The sequence below is a fragment of the Phaethon lepturus genome, unplaced genomic scaffold, assembly GCF_000687285.1.
Source record: "Phaethon lepturus isolate BGI_N335 unplaced genomic scaffold, ASM68728v1 scaffold45922, whole genome shotgun sequence".
NCBI classification, from domain to species: Eukaryota; Metazoa; Chordata; class Aves; order Phaethontiformes; family Phaethontidae; genus Phaethon; species Phaethon lepturus.
This window is the reverse complement of record NW_010524982.1, coordinates 24,947-39,528: the sequence shown is the minus strand read 5'-3', so window position 1 is coordinate 39,528 and position 14,582 is coordinate 24,947. Positions and strand designations below refer to the sequence as shown.

General features: G+C 46.1%; 1 protein-coding gene across 1 annotated transcript in view; it reads left to right on the top strand.

Annotated features, from left to right (window-relative positions):
* Positions 1-183: 183 nt before the first annotated feature.
* The window catches only part of LOC104617329 (fatty acid amide hydrolase-like), a gene marked incomplete at its 5' end in the record, with an annotated part of 15,421 nt that continues 1,022 nt past the window's right edge, over positions 184-14,582 (top strand). Inside the window, 17 exons of the mRNA XM_010282612.1 lie at positions 184-226; positions 1,633-1,670; positions 2,929-3,069; positions 4,634-4,696; positions 5,858-5,978; positions 6,414-6,506; positions 7,546-7,706; positions 8,801-8,886; positions 9,104-9,187; positions 10,364-10,426; positions 10,568-10,645; positions 10,740-10,828; positions 11,580-11,616; positions 12,866-13,014; positions 13,228-13,290; positions 13,615-13,690; positions 14,360-14,444. Of these exons, the coding sequence (XP_010280914.1) occupies positions 184-226; positions 1,633-1,670; positions 2,929-3,069; positions 4,634-4,696; positions 5,858-5,978; positions 6,414-6,506; positions 7,546-7,706; positions 8,801-8,886; positions 9,104-9,187; positions 10,364-10,426; positions 10,568-10,645; positions 10,740-10,828; positions 11,580-11,616; positions 12,866-13,014; positions 13,228-13,290; positions 13,615-13,690; positions 14,360-14,444 (1,470 nt within the window). The remainder of the gene's footprint in view (positions 227-1,632; positions 1,671-2,928; positions 3,070-4,633; positions 4,697-5,857; positions 5,979-6,413; positions 6,507-7,545; positions 7,707-8,800; positions 8,887-9,103; positions 9,188-10,363; positions 10,427-10,567; positions 10,646-10,739; positions 10,829-11,579; positions 11,617-12,865; positions 13,015-13,227; positions 13,291-13,614; positions 13,691-14,359; positions 14,445-14,582) is intronic.

Below are 14,582 nucleotides of genomic sequence, written 5' to 3'. Positions count from 1 at the left end.
AGACAATAAAACCTGAGGTTGCTCGGGGAAAGCAACCAATGAGGCCAAAACTGATGGAGGTTTCGGAGGGAGGGGGCCTTGGTGGGAAGGTAAACCCACCTTTGTTGGGAAATTGCAGGGGGGCTGTGGGTCTCTGCGTGCTTTCGCGTTTAGCCTGTGCTTTTGGGTTCTCCCTGTCCCCAGGTGGGATGCTGTGGGGAGAGAGCGAGAGAGAGCTGGCCTCTGGGTGAGGGTGTCGTGAGTGTCTTCGGGCGTGGAGAGCCCGAAGCCAACATCTAACACAGAATACAGCTGCCTCCAGCTTTCCTCGGACGCGAAGGGATTCGGGTCCTGCAGCCCCCTGAGTGGGGTTTTCAGGAAGGCGCTGAAGGCAGCTGCCCCCCCCAATGCTCTTCCTCGGGTGGGCTTTGGCCTGCCTTTGAGTCTGCAGGCTGATTCCTGCCGAGGCCGGTGTGGAGGGGGCCTGACTGCGGTATGGCAGGGTGCAGGGGGTAGAAAAGCCTGTGTCCCCTCGGCAGTGAGTGCCTTGCGGCATCGCCCGCCCAAACGCAGGTGGATTTTGTTGCTGCTGCTTGGGCGTTCCTTTTGAGCCAGTCTCAAGGTCAGGCACAAAAGTCTCATCTTGGCAGCATCTGTCTGTTAGAGAGCCTGGCAGCTGGTTGGGCCTGGAGTGAAAGCTAGCAATGGGCTGTGGCTTTATTTGTGAGAATACCTTGAAAGTGGCTTTCTTCCAGGATATAACAACCAGAATACCTTTTTATCCTTTGTTTTGTGGCCACCTCTGGTGTGTGGCCCTGGGCTTGTTTTCCTTTCCTGATACATCCCGCTTGGAGGGGGGGGCCCCGAGGTTCTCAGTGTCCTACAGGATTGTCATGTCTTAGATTTAGATGTAGATTAGGGTTGTCAAAAAGAGACTAATTCTTACGTAATGTGTGAGGCAACATATCACCTCATGGATCTAGGAGTATGGGCCTTGCTTCAGACTTGTACTGTATTTGTACATCCCTTAACAGGTTTTTGAAGTCGATTGCTGAGCTGTTAAGACAGGCTAGAGCAAGGCTGGTCTCTTCGGGACCGCTGATATTGCTACGCTGGGAACCAAGGTATTCAAAGAGTATTTTCAGCTGCCTGCTATCATGGAGTCTTCAGATTTCTCATGCATTTCCAGGTTCGCTCAGTTTACTGCAGGAGCTGGCTGAGTGACAGGAAAGATCCTAACAGTGGGATAAAAAAAAAAAAAGCTTCTACTTTATTCGATGTTTGCATAATCTGTGGAACATGAAGAAAGTAATGGATGGGAGCTATATGGGTGCCTCTTAACAGTGTTGCAGCCTGCAGCTGCAGGCTTTCCAGGCAGAGTCAGGGAGAGAACAAATACATGTTTCTGCAGTAAAGCCAGAAGAATACAACCCTTACTATTATATAAATATAAGGGGGGAGCAGGAAGCATTTCAGGCTGAGTTTGTGGCCTGCAATACAAATGTTTGTGCTGTTTTTTTACCACATAGCATTGCATGCTCTCTAGGGTGCTCTGAAACTGCAGCAATTGTAAGCACATTCAGCATTCCTTGTCTAGTGAGAACGATGTTCCGGTCAAAGTTACTGCAAACCAATGTTTCTGCTTACTTCTAGGCTTTCGGACAGATCTGCTTACTGCCGTTCTTAATGAGGTAAGAGTGGGGAGTTTTTTCCCCATCCAAGTTTTTGGCTTTTTTCTAAGGTGCTTGCATTAAACACCACTTACAGGTTATCTGAAGTGACCATTTCTAAGAGAGAAGCTGTATAGCTTTAATGAAGAGCAAGTGAGATTATTTCATCGAGGGTGTTTACTAGATTTTCTTTTTTTTTTATTTCTCTGGTTTGAGTGGTTCTCTGTCAGAAGGGATTAATTGTTTCTCACAGTCAGGCATGTGCATAGAAACTGAATTCACCAGCTTGCCTCTTTGTCTTTCTGTGCTCTTGCTAAAAAGCAGCCTTTCTTTCAAAGATTGTGGATGTGCAAACCTGCTGTGTTTATAACCAGTAGTGGTAAAATAATAACAGTAGAGGGGAAATGAGGCCAGACATTCAGAGTTTTTTCAGTTCAGTGTTTTTAGTATGTTCTTTTTAAAGACATTCACCATTTTACGTCAGCCTTTTCTCCTTCTCTCTCACTTAAGTTTTTGTTTAGGAACTGTGCTTTCAAGTGTACTAAGAGCCACTCAGGTGAGAGGTATCAGAAACCTTAAGCTCACACTTGGCTTGCATAGTTTGCTCGTCATTTGATGAGTCATCTGTGCAGATCCCAGGACACTGAGAAATGTATTAAGCACAATTGGTACCGAGGAATTTTTACTTGGGTTATGGGCTTTTTGAGTGAATCAAACCCGGGCAAGTGTCACCGCTGTTATACAGCAGATCATTCCTTGACATCTATGACAGGGTCTTGATTTCTTTGCTTCATTACGAGTTTCAAGCCCTGGGCTCACGCCGCAGTCCCTGTTGTATTTGGTTGCAAGCAAACTATGTTGAAGCAGGCCGTGGAGGAGTCTGAAGAAGTGCTTGTTTTAACAGGATTAGTGCTTGAATGTATGGCTTATACTACTTTCTCCTTTTCTTTTCCTCACCATTCCCATCTTTACTGGTCTGTGGGTGGTATGTCTAAAGTGAATCAAAAACTTTCAGCAGTCCTTTCCCAGCTTGGGTTTACAGAGGCTAGCTGGCCTTATGTCAAGAGGTAGGAGGCTTTGTTAAGCACACAGAATAGATTTGATACTGCCTTTAGGAAAGGTGTGAGAGAGATTGTCTTGTAACTGTTGTAACTCCCTGCTGTGAGAGCATACTGCTAAGACAAAATGTTCTCGGGTAAAGTTCCTCTGAACAATCTGAAAAATTAGTCATGATAGAGCTTGAAAACTCCAGCAGTGACTCTCTCTGTCTTTCTCTCAGGCTGAACAACTTCTCGCTCATGCGCTCGCTTGACATTCACGAAGATCCCACATTTATCCCAGAGGTGGCTGCGGAGGTTATGGAAGAAAAGTCTGAGACTAAAAGCACTTCAGATATTATCGAGCAGCTGATAGATGCTGGGTCAGTATGTATTGTGTAAGAATGGAGTGGAAGAACACATGTGTTGGCAGTATTATTATCTAAGTGGGAAGCTGTTGTCAGTAATTTGGATTAAAATATTTTTCCATGTCCAGCTACTTGACAAAACAAATTGTGCTGTCAGTCGTCTTTCCTTTTGTAACTTAGGCATCACCAGTAGTAACAAGCAATGTGAAGTTTCTACAAGGTTCAGGAAGTCCACTTACTGGGGAGAGACCAAATTCAGCCCTTGCCAGGGCAGTGGTTGCACTATTAGAGCAGATACACTTAGTGGTTGGCTAGTCAGCACATACATCTGTTTAAGTGAGTTTGCAGGTAAGCTCTTTCTTGCCTGTAAGGGATCTCAAAGAGAACACAGGGGTTGCTTGGAGGAGAGGAGGAACACTGGGTATAAAGAAAACAATCCAGAAGAAATTAAGTTTTCTTAATTAGGTTGCTTGCTTAAAAGCCTGTTCAGTTTCTTGATTGCAGCCTGTACTTGATTAAATCATGTTAGATTCCAGGCGAAATGTTACTCAGGCTCGCTTGTCTCACTGAGGTCTGATGCTGAGTTGCAAACAGCTGGGCTGCTATGAATGCCTTCTCCATCTGGTTTTGTTCTTAGTTGTGGGCCTGTCCAGTAGTTACTGAAAATGTCTTGATCAGTCTCTCAGAGAGTGGGTTCTCTGTATGTATCTCTGCTTTTAGCAAGGCTATGCTTGCTCCCTGCTTGAGTTCTTAAGCTAGAGCAATGAAAAACTTTCAGCTCCTTCACTTTAGAGGAAGGGATGTATTTCCTGCAGGCATTGGTCAGGGTGAGTGCAGCCTTCTGGTTCTTGTGCCCCCAGCTCCACCACTGATATGTTGAGTGTTACAGGGCAGGTTACTGGAGGCTTGCCTCTTCCCTGCAAAGCACATTACGGTGTCATATGCTGTCCTATTTCAGGATGTGGCTTCTGGTTTGGGTGATGATGTGGAGACATCACAGGAGTAGTAATTGTACCTAGCACTTCAGATGATCTTTATGTTCATCCTGTTGTGATGAGAAATGGACTATATTTTATGTGCTAGAGCCATTGATTTAGTTTTTAAGCAGTTTGCTGTTGTGAATCCTTGTGTGTGCTGCATAATCTCTCTTCACCCTCCTACACCCCACGCTGTATGTGCTGCTGGCTATTTGTATCGAACTTGGGACAGAGAGCCTGGGAGTAGTTTTATCAGTGTATTCTAGCAATTGTGTAATGCTCCAGTGGTGAGTAGCAAAGGTAAACCTGGAATAAATTTTGAACAGTTTAGTGACTGCTGTATTGCAGTTGAAATATGAAGCAACTGGAACATGTCAGCAAGACTGACTCCTTATTTCTGTGGCACCCTCAGTGTACCTGGTGTCTTGCATGTGTGCAAGGAGTCTGACAGAGTGTGATACACGTAGGCTACTGGTCCAAATGGTGATTAGCATGTTTACTGAAGTGAGTGATGCCCAACTCGCATTGATACTGAAGTCTGCAGGTCTAAACAGAGGTGGCTTTGATGGTTCACAGTTGCCCCTTTAATCCTTTCTTTCCAGATCTGATTCTGCTAGCAATGGGTTTAACTTCAAAGGGATCAAAGACTACCTGGACTGCTACAGGTAGGTGAAATTGTGCTCTGGGAACAACCTGTCTCGCCTGTTCCCCTACTGTGAGCTGCTGTTCCACAAGCTCTCAGGCATCTCTTTGTTAGGATTGTCCTTGAGGTACCACTAGCGTCACCCTTTGCAATCCTTTCCCTCTAATAGAATAATGAAGGAAAGCCAACTGGGGGAGCTGGCACAACTTTTACAAGCCCTGCAAGGATATTTAAATGCTGTTTTCCTTGGCTTATTGTCAGTCTTCTCTGGGGGAGATTTCTACACACCTTGTTTGCCCAAACATGTGAGTGAGAAGGGGAGGAAGGTTCATCCGGATAATGCGAGTTGCACATATTTTGGGCCTCTGAAGTATCCCTGGGTTCCCCAGCTGCTTGTGCTCCTGCAAGCAGTTTGGTTGCTTTCACCCAGTAAATGTCTCCAGCTTGGGAACAGCTGGAAGCACGTCCCTGACTCTGAGGTTCTGTGAGCTATTGACTGCTCGATAACTCCTGATTGGATCTAGGACATGTGCCAGATGTGGAGCACTCAGATAAATCCTCTTGCACTCCTGGCACCTGTTCCTCCAGGGCCACCTCTGCCAGTAGACTGTGGCCTTGGAGCAAAAGGCTGACGCTGCAGTCTGGTGTTATAGGTGCCTCCTGACTCCAAGGCTTTTGTGTCAGCCAAAGATAGATGTGTTTTTGGTGTAACATAGCCTTTGGCCAGGAGGGAGGGAAGGCCTGTTAGAGGTGGGTTATGACAGTACTGCTGGGGGCCTCTTCTTTGTAAAGTGAGGGCTGTATAAAGGGGGCTGGCCTCTTGGTCTTAGCTCATGATACTGGGAGTTACATAGCCTCAGGCTTTCAGGAGCTTGAGGACTTTCTATAAAGCTGTCAGCTGTCCTTCCCTGTTTATCTGGTGGTTCAGGAATATCTGGGTAACTCTCCTAGCTCCTGCCCCCACTATAAGGGTTGGGGGCATGCTGTGTAGGCAAATTCTTTCTTTAAGGGAGTCTCCTGTCCTAATGGTGTCAACTGTGTTGAAATTATCACCACACGCAGATTCTTCCCTAGTTCTTGCTTACAGCTGTGACAGCTGCCGTCTTGCTACATGAGAGACAAACCCTGGGCGTGGGTATGGTGTGGGATGTCTTGTAACAAGGTCCTAACTTCTGTCCTGTAGGAGTGGGAAGCTGACGCCATCTCAGGTAGCAAAGAACATCATTGCCATGCTGGAGGACTGCGACAAATCCACACCCCCACTCAGAGCGATAGTGCAATGGGACCAGGAGCAAATAATGCTGGTAATGTCTGCCTCTGGTAGGAAGGGAGCCTCTGCCACACCAAGAGCAGTAGCATCCATTAGAAGGGGCAGAGGCTCTTCAGCTGATACATTGAACAGAAAAATGTGTGTTTTTCCTCCCTCCTTGTGCAGAGGACTACAAACAAGTTTGCTTTCCTTCCTGCAAAGAGAATTAGTGTTAAACCAATCTGTTTCCTGCTGGACGACTATGTTTGAAATGGGACTTCTGTGCTTATGTGGTATCCATTAGCATAGATCTTCCGAGTAGTAGTTTCCCATTAGCGTATAGTGGAAAAAGAAAGAAACTTTTACAGGTTGGATTAGTAGCAGCCTGAGAGCGCCATTTTTTGGTATCTGTTCTGGTACTGGTAATGACCTTCAGTTCAACTAAGTATATATAAATGTATACATGTTTTTTTTTTTTTCCTCTGTGCAGATGGCTGAGGCCTCCACTGCTCGTTACAGGAATAAATGTACCCTGTCTTATCTGGATGGCATCCCAGTGTGTCTGAAAGAAGAGTTCAAAGTGGTGAGTTTCCTTGTCTAGCTGTCAGTTCGTGCTGTAAGTGGTCAACCTGGACAACTCAGTGCGACAAGGTTTGAAGGCCAACTCCTCAGCAGGAGGCTGAGAATATGTTTGTAATAAGGGGTAGTATGTGGGTTTGTAATGAGTAGGATTAACAAGTTTTGCCAGGTGAAGACAGATCTTGGGTACATCAGATGTGTTCCATATCTTGTACCGATCTCTTTAATCCATGGGAAGTAAAGGGTGGGAAACAATCCCTCTTATGATGAAATGAGAATGTATAAAAGCATCTGTAGTGGTGGGTGTAACTGTCTGTATTTCTCAGACACTGACTCTGCTCCACTGGCAAAGCATCCTCCCCTCCTTACCTTAAAGAACGTACTTGTGTCAGAAATACGCAAGTTACAATGAAGATCCTTACTCACAAGGAGTTTTGCCTGTGGCCTAAGAACAGTTACCATTAAATACTCCTGGCAGGCCATCAAGCTGTTGTAGGCTCTGCAGAGACCTACCCATAGGATGGGAGTCCTGTTTATATACAGATTCTTCCATTGCTGCATGGAAGTGAAGAGTACTTAGCATACCCTGAAAATGAGTCCATCTGGTATTTTGGCATTCGCCTAATCTTGGTGCCTTGCTTCAAAGCACTGCAGATCTGAAATGCTGCAGCTCTGTCCATACAAAAATGGAAGATATACCTCCTGTGTGCTTGTGGGGCCAAGGCGAATGTTCTACAGCCTGTGGGCTGCGTTGCTGCAGGGAGACAGACGTTTTGGCCATCTACATGTTTCTGCTTTTCTGTATCATGGTATGAAAAGGACTCCTCTGCATGGGAGAAAGAGCAAATATTGAAGGGTTAAGTGTCCCTCCTAACAGAAACCAACACAGGACAAGTTGAAGTGTGAAGCTTCCTAGCCCTTACCTCTCTGGGTCCTAATGTCTGGGATCTGTTGTGGAGTTGAAGTATGCATGTGAAGCATGCACATGTGCCTGCCAACCTTGCCAGGTTTTAGGATGAATAATAAAGTGTCTTCTTGCTAAGGTACCTTACCATCACCGAGTGGGAACAATCTATCTTGGGACAGAGCCTGAAACAGAAGATGCTACTGTGGCCAAGAAGCTGCGAGAGGCTGGGGCTATCATTATTGGGGTCTCAAACATGCATGAATTAGGGACTGGAACAACTGGATGCAACCCTAATAGGTAAAAATCCCTTTTCCCCTCTCTTCCCCCCAGTCTAGAAAGACCTAAAAGTCTGTCCAGAACTGACAGGGAAGGGTACAGAAAGCATGTGAGAATAAAACTGACAGAAGCACCCTGTGCAGAGAGAACCCTGGGGGTATGAAACCCCAGCATTGTAGATTTGAGAGTCAGAGTAGCCGTGGGAGCCTTGAAGGCTCCTGAAACCAAAGGAAGGAGAGGATCCAAGTGGTGTCTGCTGAGTAAGGAACTTAGTTTGTCAGGCCTGGAGGTGTGAATGTTTACTGGATGACTGGTAGACAAAAGCAGTGACAGAAAACAAATAAATAGTAATCTAATGCACAGTCACAGTAATGGCTGAAGGCCCAGAACAGTGAGAAAAGGTACAGTCATCTCAGGAGAACATAGTGTTTTTATTTCCTAGCTAAAACAGGTTCACTGGAATTTGCTTTGCTGTTGTGAATTCTCCAGCTATAGTCAAGCTGAGAACTGCTATTCCAGACCGGTGGTCCTCACAGCCTTGATAAGCCATGTGCAGAGCCATGCTTTGTGCACATGCAGCTGGATGGAACTGGGGCTCCCCCTCAGCTGCAGCAGCGTGCCAGGGCATTTCCTCGCTGTGTGAGATTGGCTGGATACCCTGCCGCCTGGCAGGTCTCTGATGTCTGGGGACTGTGGTCAGGCTGGAGACTTTTGGTGCTGCTGCTCTGGGATAAAGAACAGAGCTGGGGATGCTGACTTCTTCACCTGTAAGAATTGCTGGCCACCAGCTGCTCCACCTTTTGGAATTGCATAAGGCACTGTGGCATGCAGTAATGGCACAGTGCTGTCGCAGACAGAAGAGCTGGAGCAGAATCCTTCCTCTTGCTTTGAGTCTGTCTCTTTTGGATAGGCTGCTTACGGTAACCAGAATTTGGACTCTGAGGCAGAAGTCTTTTTTGCATCTTGTTTTCTAGAGATATAGCACTATCTGGGATGAAATGGTATCTCTTTACTAAGAGATTGGAATCCCTGAGCTGTGTTTCTGGATCTTTTCCTGCCCTGTAGTGCACGCGGTCTTCCCTAGGAAAAGATTCAACACTATTTGTCTGCCTCAGGTACCACAAGATCCCTAGGAACCCCTACAACCCTAACCACTTCACAGGTGGGAGCTCCAGTGGGTCAGCAGCAGCTGTAGCAGCAGGTAGGTGGTCCTAAAATGGAGTTCAGGGGTGATGGGAAGAAGGTCCTGAGCCAAAGTACCTCAGGCGTTTAGTTTTTATGAGGGGGTTTATAAGCTGAAGGGAACTCTTAGATGAATAAAGCACTCTGTGTGCTACCTTGGCTACAGCTGCTTCTAGAATGGACAAGGCAACACGATGTCTCTCTGATCACAGGCCAACGTGTTGTTTTTTTTGCAGGTCTCTGCCCGGTGGCTATTGGCACAGATGGAGGCGGCTCTGTGAGGATTCCTGCTTCATTCTGTGGTGTGGTGGGGCTGAAAGGTAGAACCCTTTAGTTGTAGAGGTGTGTGTGTCTTGTTTGCTGTATCAGGTAGAATGCCACAAACAAGTCCGGTACAGTCCATTAATTCCTGTCAAGCAAAACTCAACCAGAGAAACCCTCAGAGTCATGTGGGTTGGACTGGCATAGTGGAAGTATTCTCAGTACTGGCTATTGAACAGATGTTCAAAACCACCTAACTTATTTGAGTCAAATGCTAAACAAAATATGCATGCTGCTTCTCTTTCTACCCACTCGTCTTTCTTCAATCTTTCTTCTCTGCTGGGAGGTGTTCTCAACATAGTTGGGTATCTGTAGTGAGCTGGTGAAAAGCATCTCCACCCACGATGGTTTCCCATCATCCCAATTATATGGAGAGGCTGATGCTGCTCAGATTTGTATCTGGTAAGTTAAACCTGGTAATAGGCTTGTATGAAAGCAGGATGTAGCCATTCCCTCTTATCTCAGTGTTACAAGAAGTAGCAATGCAGTTTTTTCAGTAAGAATTAATGTAATCAACGGGAATGTGCAGAGGACGTAAGAAATGCACAGGGCAGTGTCTACAGCATGGAAAGAGGTGAGGTAGGATTGTCGCTTGGAAGAAATGCTGGCTTTTGGGAATGGTTTGTCATTCCGAAAGATCTCACCTGCTTCATCTGAGAGGAGATACTTAGGCATTACTCTGTTTTTCCATCCTTCACATGTGATCAACTTGCTTAATCTTGATTTGTCTGAGGAAGATAATGATGATTACAAAAATGTAACTGATCAGAAAGGTGATACAACTACTTGAAGAAGACAACTGGTGTTAGACATGAAGTCTCACCCGTGAAGTGGGTGGGATCTCCCAGGGGGTGGTATCTCCTGCTGTTGATAATCCCACTCCTGCCTCACCATCCTCCTTACTGTAGATGCTGCTTCTGCATATTTAAATGCATGTATTTCAAAATGTCCCTGCACATATTTCCCCTAAACTAAGTAATTTCTTATGGGGGGAAACAGTTTTACTATTTGTTGAATGCATCTGTTTCACCAGGGTACTGAAAGATGGGTGACTGGGCTCTGAAATGGCAGACTTACTGTCAGTTGCTTACTGACTGGGTGCACCAGAGCCAGCTAAGTCAGATCTTATCAGCAACTGCTGATACCTAGCTAACTGCCCATTTCTTTTTCTCTAGGTACGTTTGGGCGCATCAGTTCTCATGGCAGCTTGCCACTCTCCTACTCCACAGTCAGTGTAGGTAAGAGGACTTGTGCTCCACTTCAGGGACCTTGCTGTGTGGTGTTCTTACAGGGGAGGCAATCTGTGCTTACACAAGTCCTTGGGAGGAAGGTACTGTTTACCCCTTGTCGCATGTTTATAACTGATCTCTCTTTTACAGGCCCTATCTGTACCTCGGTGGCAGATGCAGCCATTGTTTACAGCATCCTTGCTGAGCCAGATCCGCTCTATCCATATGGTAGGTAAGCCTTCTTCCTCCCTGATCACAGGTGCTCTGCCTCCCTAGAGACATCCTAGATAAAATGAGGAACTCTTTTGTTTTTTCCCTGCAGGACTAAAACAGCCCAAAGCAACCCTGTCTGGTATGTGTGCTCCTGACCTGAAAGGCTTAAAACTGGGAGTGGACTGGACGTTTTTTAAGGTGCTTGTTCTACCCATCTCTCTCTGAAGCTTTGCAAAATGAGATTTTGAAGGAATTCAGTACATTCACTGTTCTCTTGCCTGTCATAATTAGAGCTTCTCATATTTAGTCCTACAATTGGAAGAGAATATAGCCTGGGTGAAAACATCAACAGGGATAGATTTCACACACACACACCCCCAAGGCAGCCTTTTGAGTAAGAGCCAGTTGGAGGCATGAGGAAAGGGTAACAACTGTACAGTTGATGGCCGTATGCTTCCTCATACTGCTGTTTCTATTGGAAGCAATGCTTCTGAACTGATTACAAAAGGCAGTTAGTTTAAAAACAAATGAGGAAAATTAGTGTATCCATTTGGGGACAGTGCTATAGCTGCTGAGTGGTATTTCATCATTCCAGTGTAGAAACTGGGCTTGCAAGCTAGTACTGCTTGCCAATTGTAATGTAACCCCACAAATGTGCTCCGAATTTCTTCCCTGGAGGAAAACAAGGACTCTTTCTGTCTCTGCCCCAGTGCAGAGGAGGAATATCCTCTCCTGGAAAAGACAACCCTTCCTTTTCCATAGGGGTGTGACCTGCAAGCTATTCTCTTGGAGAAGGTGGCCTTAGGCAGTCCTGGAGGGCTTCGTTTCACTACCATTAGGGACAGGAACGTGGAAAGCTTCATGAGGACCTAAGTCCTGGTGAGTGTGCTCACCAAGGAGAGGAGGGCAGTTATGAAAGTTTACTTAACTCTTTCCTCTTCTTCTCTAGGCATGTGATGCTGAAGTCCTGTCCATCTGTGAGAAAGGTAAAGAGGAAGAGTCTCTTATTCTGCCTGATGTCATGGTATCACTTGGTGTTCCTCTTCTGTAAGCATTAAAAAGATCTTGCCTGAAGTCGTTGAAGGCAGATGCTTAAAGATGTCTGTCTGGACAAACAGCAGCAGCTTTGTATTAGGCAAGCCCTCCTGACTGCTGAGGGTTAAAAAGCTCAGCAGTTCTAGGCTTGTCAGGTTACAATGGAAGAATGCAGTCCAGTGTGCTGTATAAAGACAGATCTGTGCTCAGTAATATTTACTCTGCAAGCTTTAATGGTAAAAGACTTTTAAGGGAGGGACTTGTTTCACAACATAATTGTTCAGTAGGACAGACAGGGCTAGATCTCTGATGTATCCAGTCCTCTGGTATTTCCTTGAAATCAGCCAAATTGTGCCTTTAGCGTGGCTTTGTCAGACTTCAGACTAAGCAAAATTGACCTTGGCGAGCACTTGGGAGTGGGGGAGAAAACCTCTACAATGCCTGGTATAGTTGGCCTCCTGTGCACTGGAGCTGAGATAGTTCACAATATTCAGGCTTTGTTTGCCTGGATTTTCTTCAGCCTCCTTATTTCCATAGACACTTACGCTTCTACATGTGTAGAATTTTTTTAGGAGAGAAGCACCGTAAGCCAGTGAAATAGGCAAGCTTGGGTATTTATGAAGAAGTAGGGGTCAAAGAAAGAAGGGGGCTCTTTTTAGACTGTAGAAGATTCACTTTTCCCAAAGTCTTAGTGTCCGACCTTGCTAAAGTGCATTGGGATTTAGTGAACCTGTACTGTTGACCCGGTCTCTTGAGTATCCCCCAGGTTTCTCTACCATCACAGTTCACAAGAGGTTTTGAATGGGAATCTCGTGATGCTAAATAATCACTTCATGCTGTTAGAATACTGGTCATGTCAAGCACTCAGGAAGCATTGTCAGTCCACCTTTACTCTTTGGGTTAACTGGGGGGCTAGAGGGAGGACATGAACTTGCCCGAAATGTAGTAAGTTAGTTAGGAACCTGCCTGTAAGCCCCTTCCCCTGCCCTGATGGAGTACTGAGATCTAGTTAGGCTGAAAGCTTTTACCTACAAGAAGCAGCTGCAACAGTCTGCATGCCACATGATGCACCGAAGGTGCTTGCTTTGCAATGGCCTATGGGGTCTCTTAATTTCTCAAGGGGGTGGGGAATTGCAGACCTCCTATGAAGTTTGGTGAACTCAAGGATGCTGTCTGTGCTTTACCTGTTCTGTAACGCAGCTGTGGAGCACCTGCAGAGTTTGGGAGCCAGTGTGGTTGAAGTGTCTCTTCCTGAGATGGAGGAAATGCGAGTAGCACATGTCATCTGCATTCTCAGTGAGATGAGGGACTTCTTGCAACCTGACTTCAATAAACATTTCCAGGAAATGGTAAGTAGCAGCAGCTTGGATCAGTGGCAGTACTTGTCCTGGCTGATACAGAACAAGTGTCATGTCAGTGAGAAACCTGAGGCTCTCCTGCTTTTTCTATGACAAACCACCTATTGGGTGACTACTGGTACAGGCAAGCAGACCTGGAAGAGAACTCCTGGGCTGTCACATTCAGTGTCTTGCAAGTAGAGCCATGATCGTTTTCTCTTTCAGAATTTGGACACACGGGCTAACCTGGCCTTGGCTTCCCAGTTCACAGCTCTGGATTATATTACGGTAAGGAACATACTGTGGTGAAGGCTGAAGGGAGGCATCTAGTGAAACTGTAGAGGTGGGGCAGGGGATTCTCTTAACCTCCTCATACACATGGAAAGGTAATCACCCAACTGTACTTACCCTCTGCTATGAAAGCATGCTGAATAGTGGGGGACCACAGAGGACATGCCATGTGGACTGGTGTCCTGCATGTTGATTCCAAACTGCAGGAATGGTGTGGTCTTTTGCAAAGGCATAGGCTCTGATAGGCAGAGTCTGTCATCATCGAACATGAGCCTCATGAGCCAAGAGAGCCCAGTCAGACACTAGTCTTTCTGCTTGCAGGCAAATCGACAGAGAACTAGGAGCATGAGATTTTTGCGAGAGATCTTCACCACTGTGAACTGCATCCTTACACCAGGTATTGGCCGCCATGGCCCAAGAGCTGCTCCCCCATCAGCTCTGTGGTGCCTTTTAAGAACAGTCACTCCATTAACTATCCCTTCCCAATTTTAAGAGCATGACTTTTGTGCAAAGACTTTGCTGTTCCTCAAGCCTTTAGAAGAAAATGCAGCCTGGTTAGAAAGACTGCTGTGTATTTCTAGACCTACTGCCTATATCCACGGCAGTGAGAAACTCCTTGGTACTTGACACAGGAACTGCAGAGCCAGCACATCTACACAGGAGGGACCGGACATCTACTTATATATGAAGATATGTTCTTGCTTTAAATAGAAACTAAATGCTTAATTCATAAATCCTAGTGACTTGATTGCGTTCCAGGGGCGTGAGTTTGCATCAGTGATATATGTCAAATATGTGGCTTTAATGAACTCAGTTGTTCCTTGAAGATTGCCTACTGCCTGACTCTTCTTTTGCTCTTTAAGCACTGGATCAGGTTGCCCAGGGAGGCTGTGGAATCTCTATCCCTGGGGACATTCAGAAGCCATTTAGACATGGTCCTGGGCAACCTGCTCTAGCTGACTGTCCTTGAGACAGAGGGTTAGACAAGATGACCTCCCGAGAGGGTTAGACAAGATGCCCTCCCGAGGTCCCTTTCAATCTCATTCTTTCTGTGATTCCTCCACAGCTGTTGCTTCCACTGCCCCAAGAATCTATGAATCTGACCTCTTGACTGGGAGCAGCGATTTGTCCCTCACAGTCCGGTCTATGAGGTAAGAAGAATGCTGCTTGCGCTACGGAAGCAAAAGTTTGGGAACAGTTGGAGACTAGCTGCACTAACTGAAGGAGCTCAGGCTGTAGAGCAGGAGAGATTGAACCTAGCTGCCTCTCCCCAAAAAAGGATGACTTTG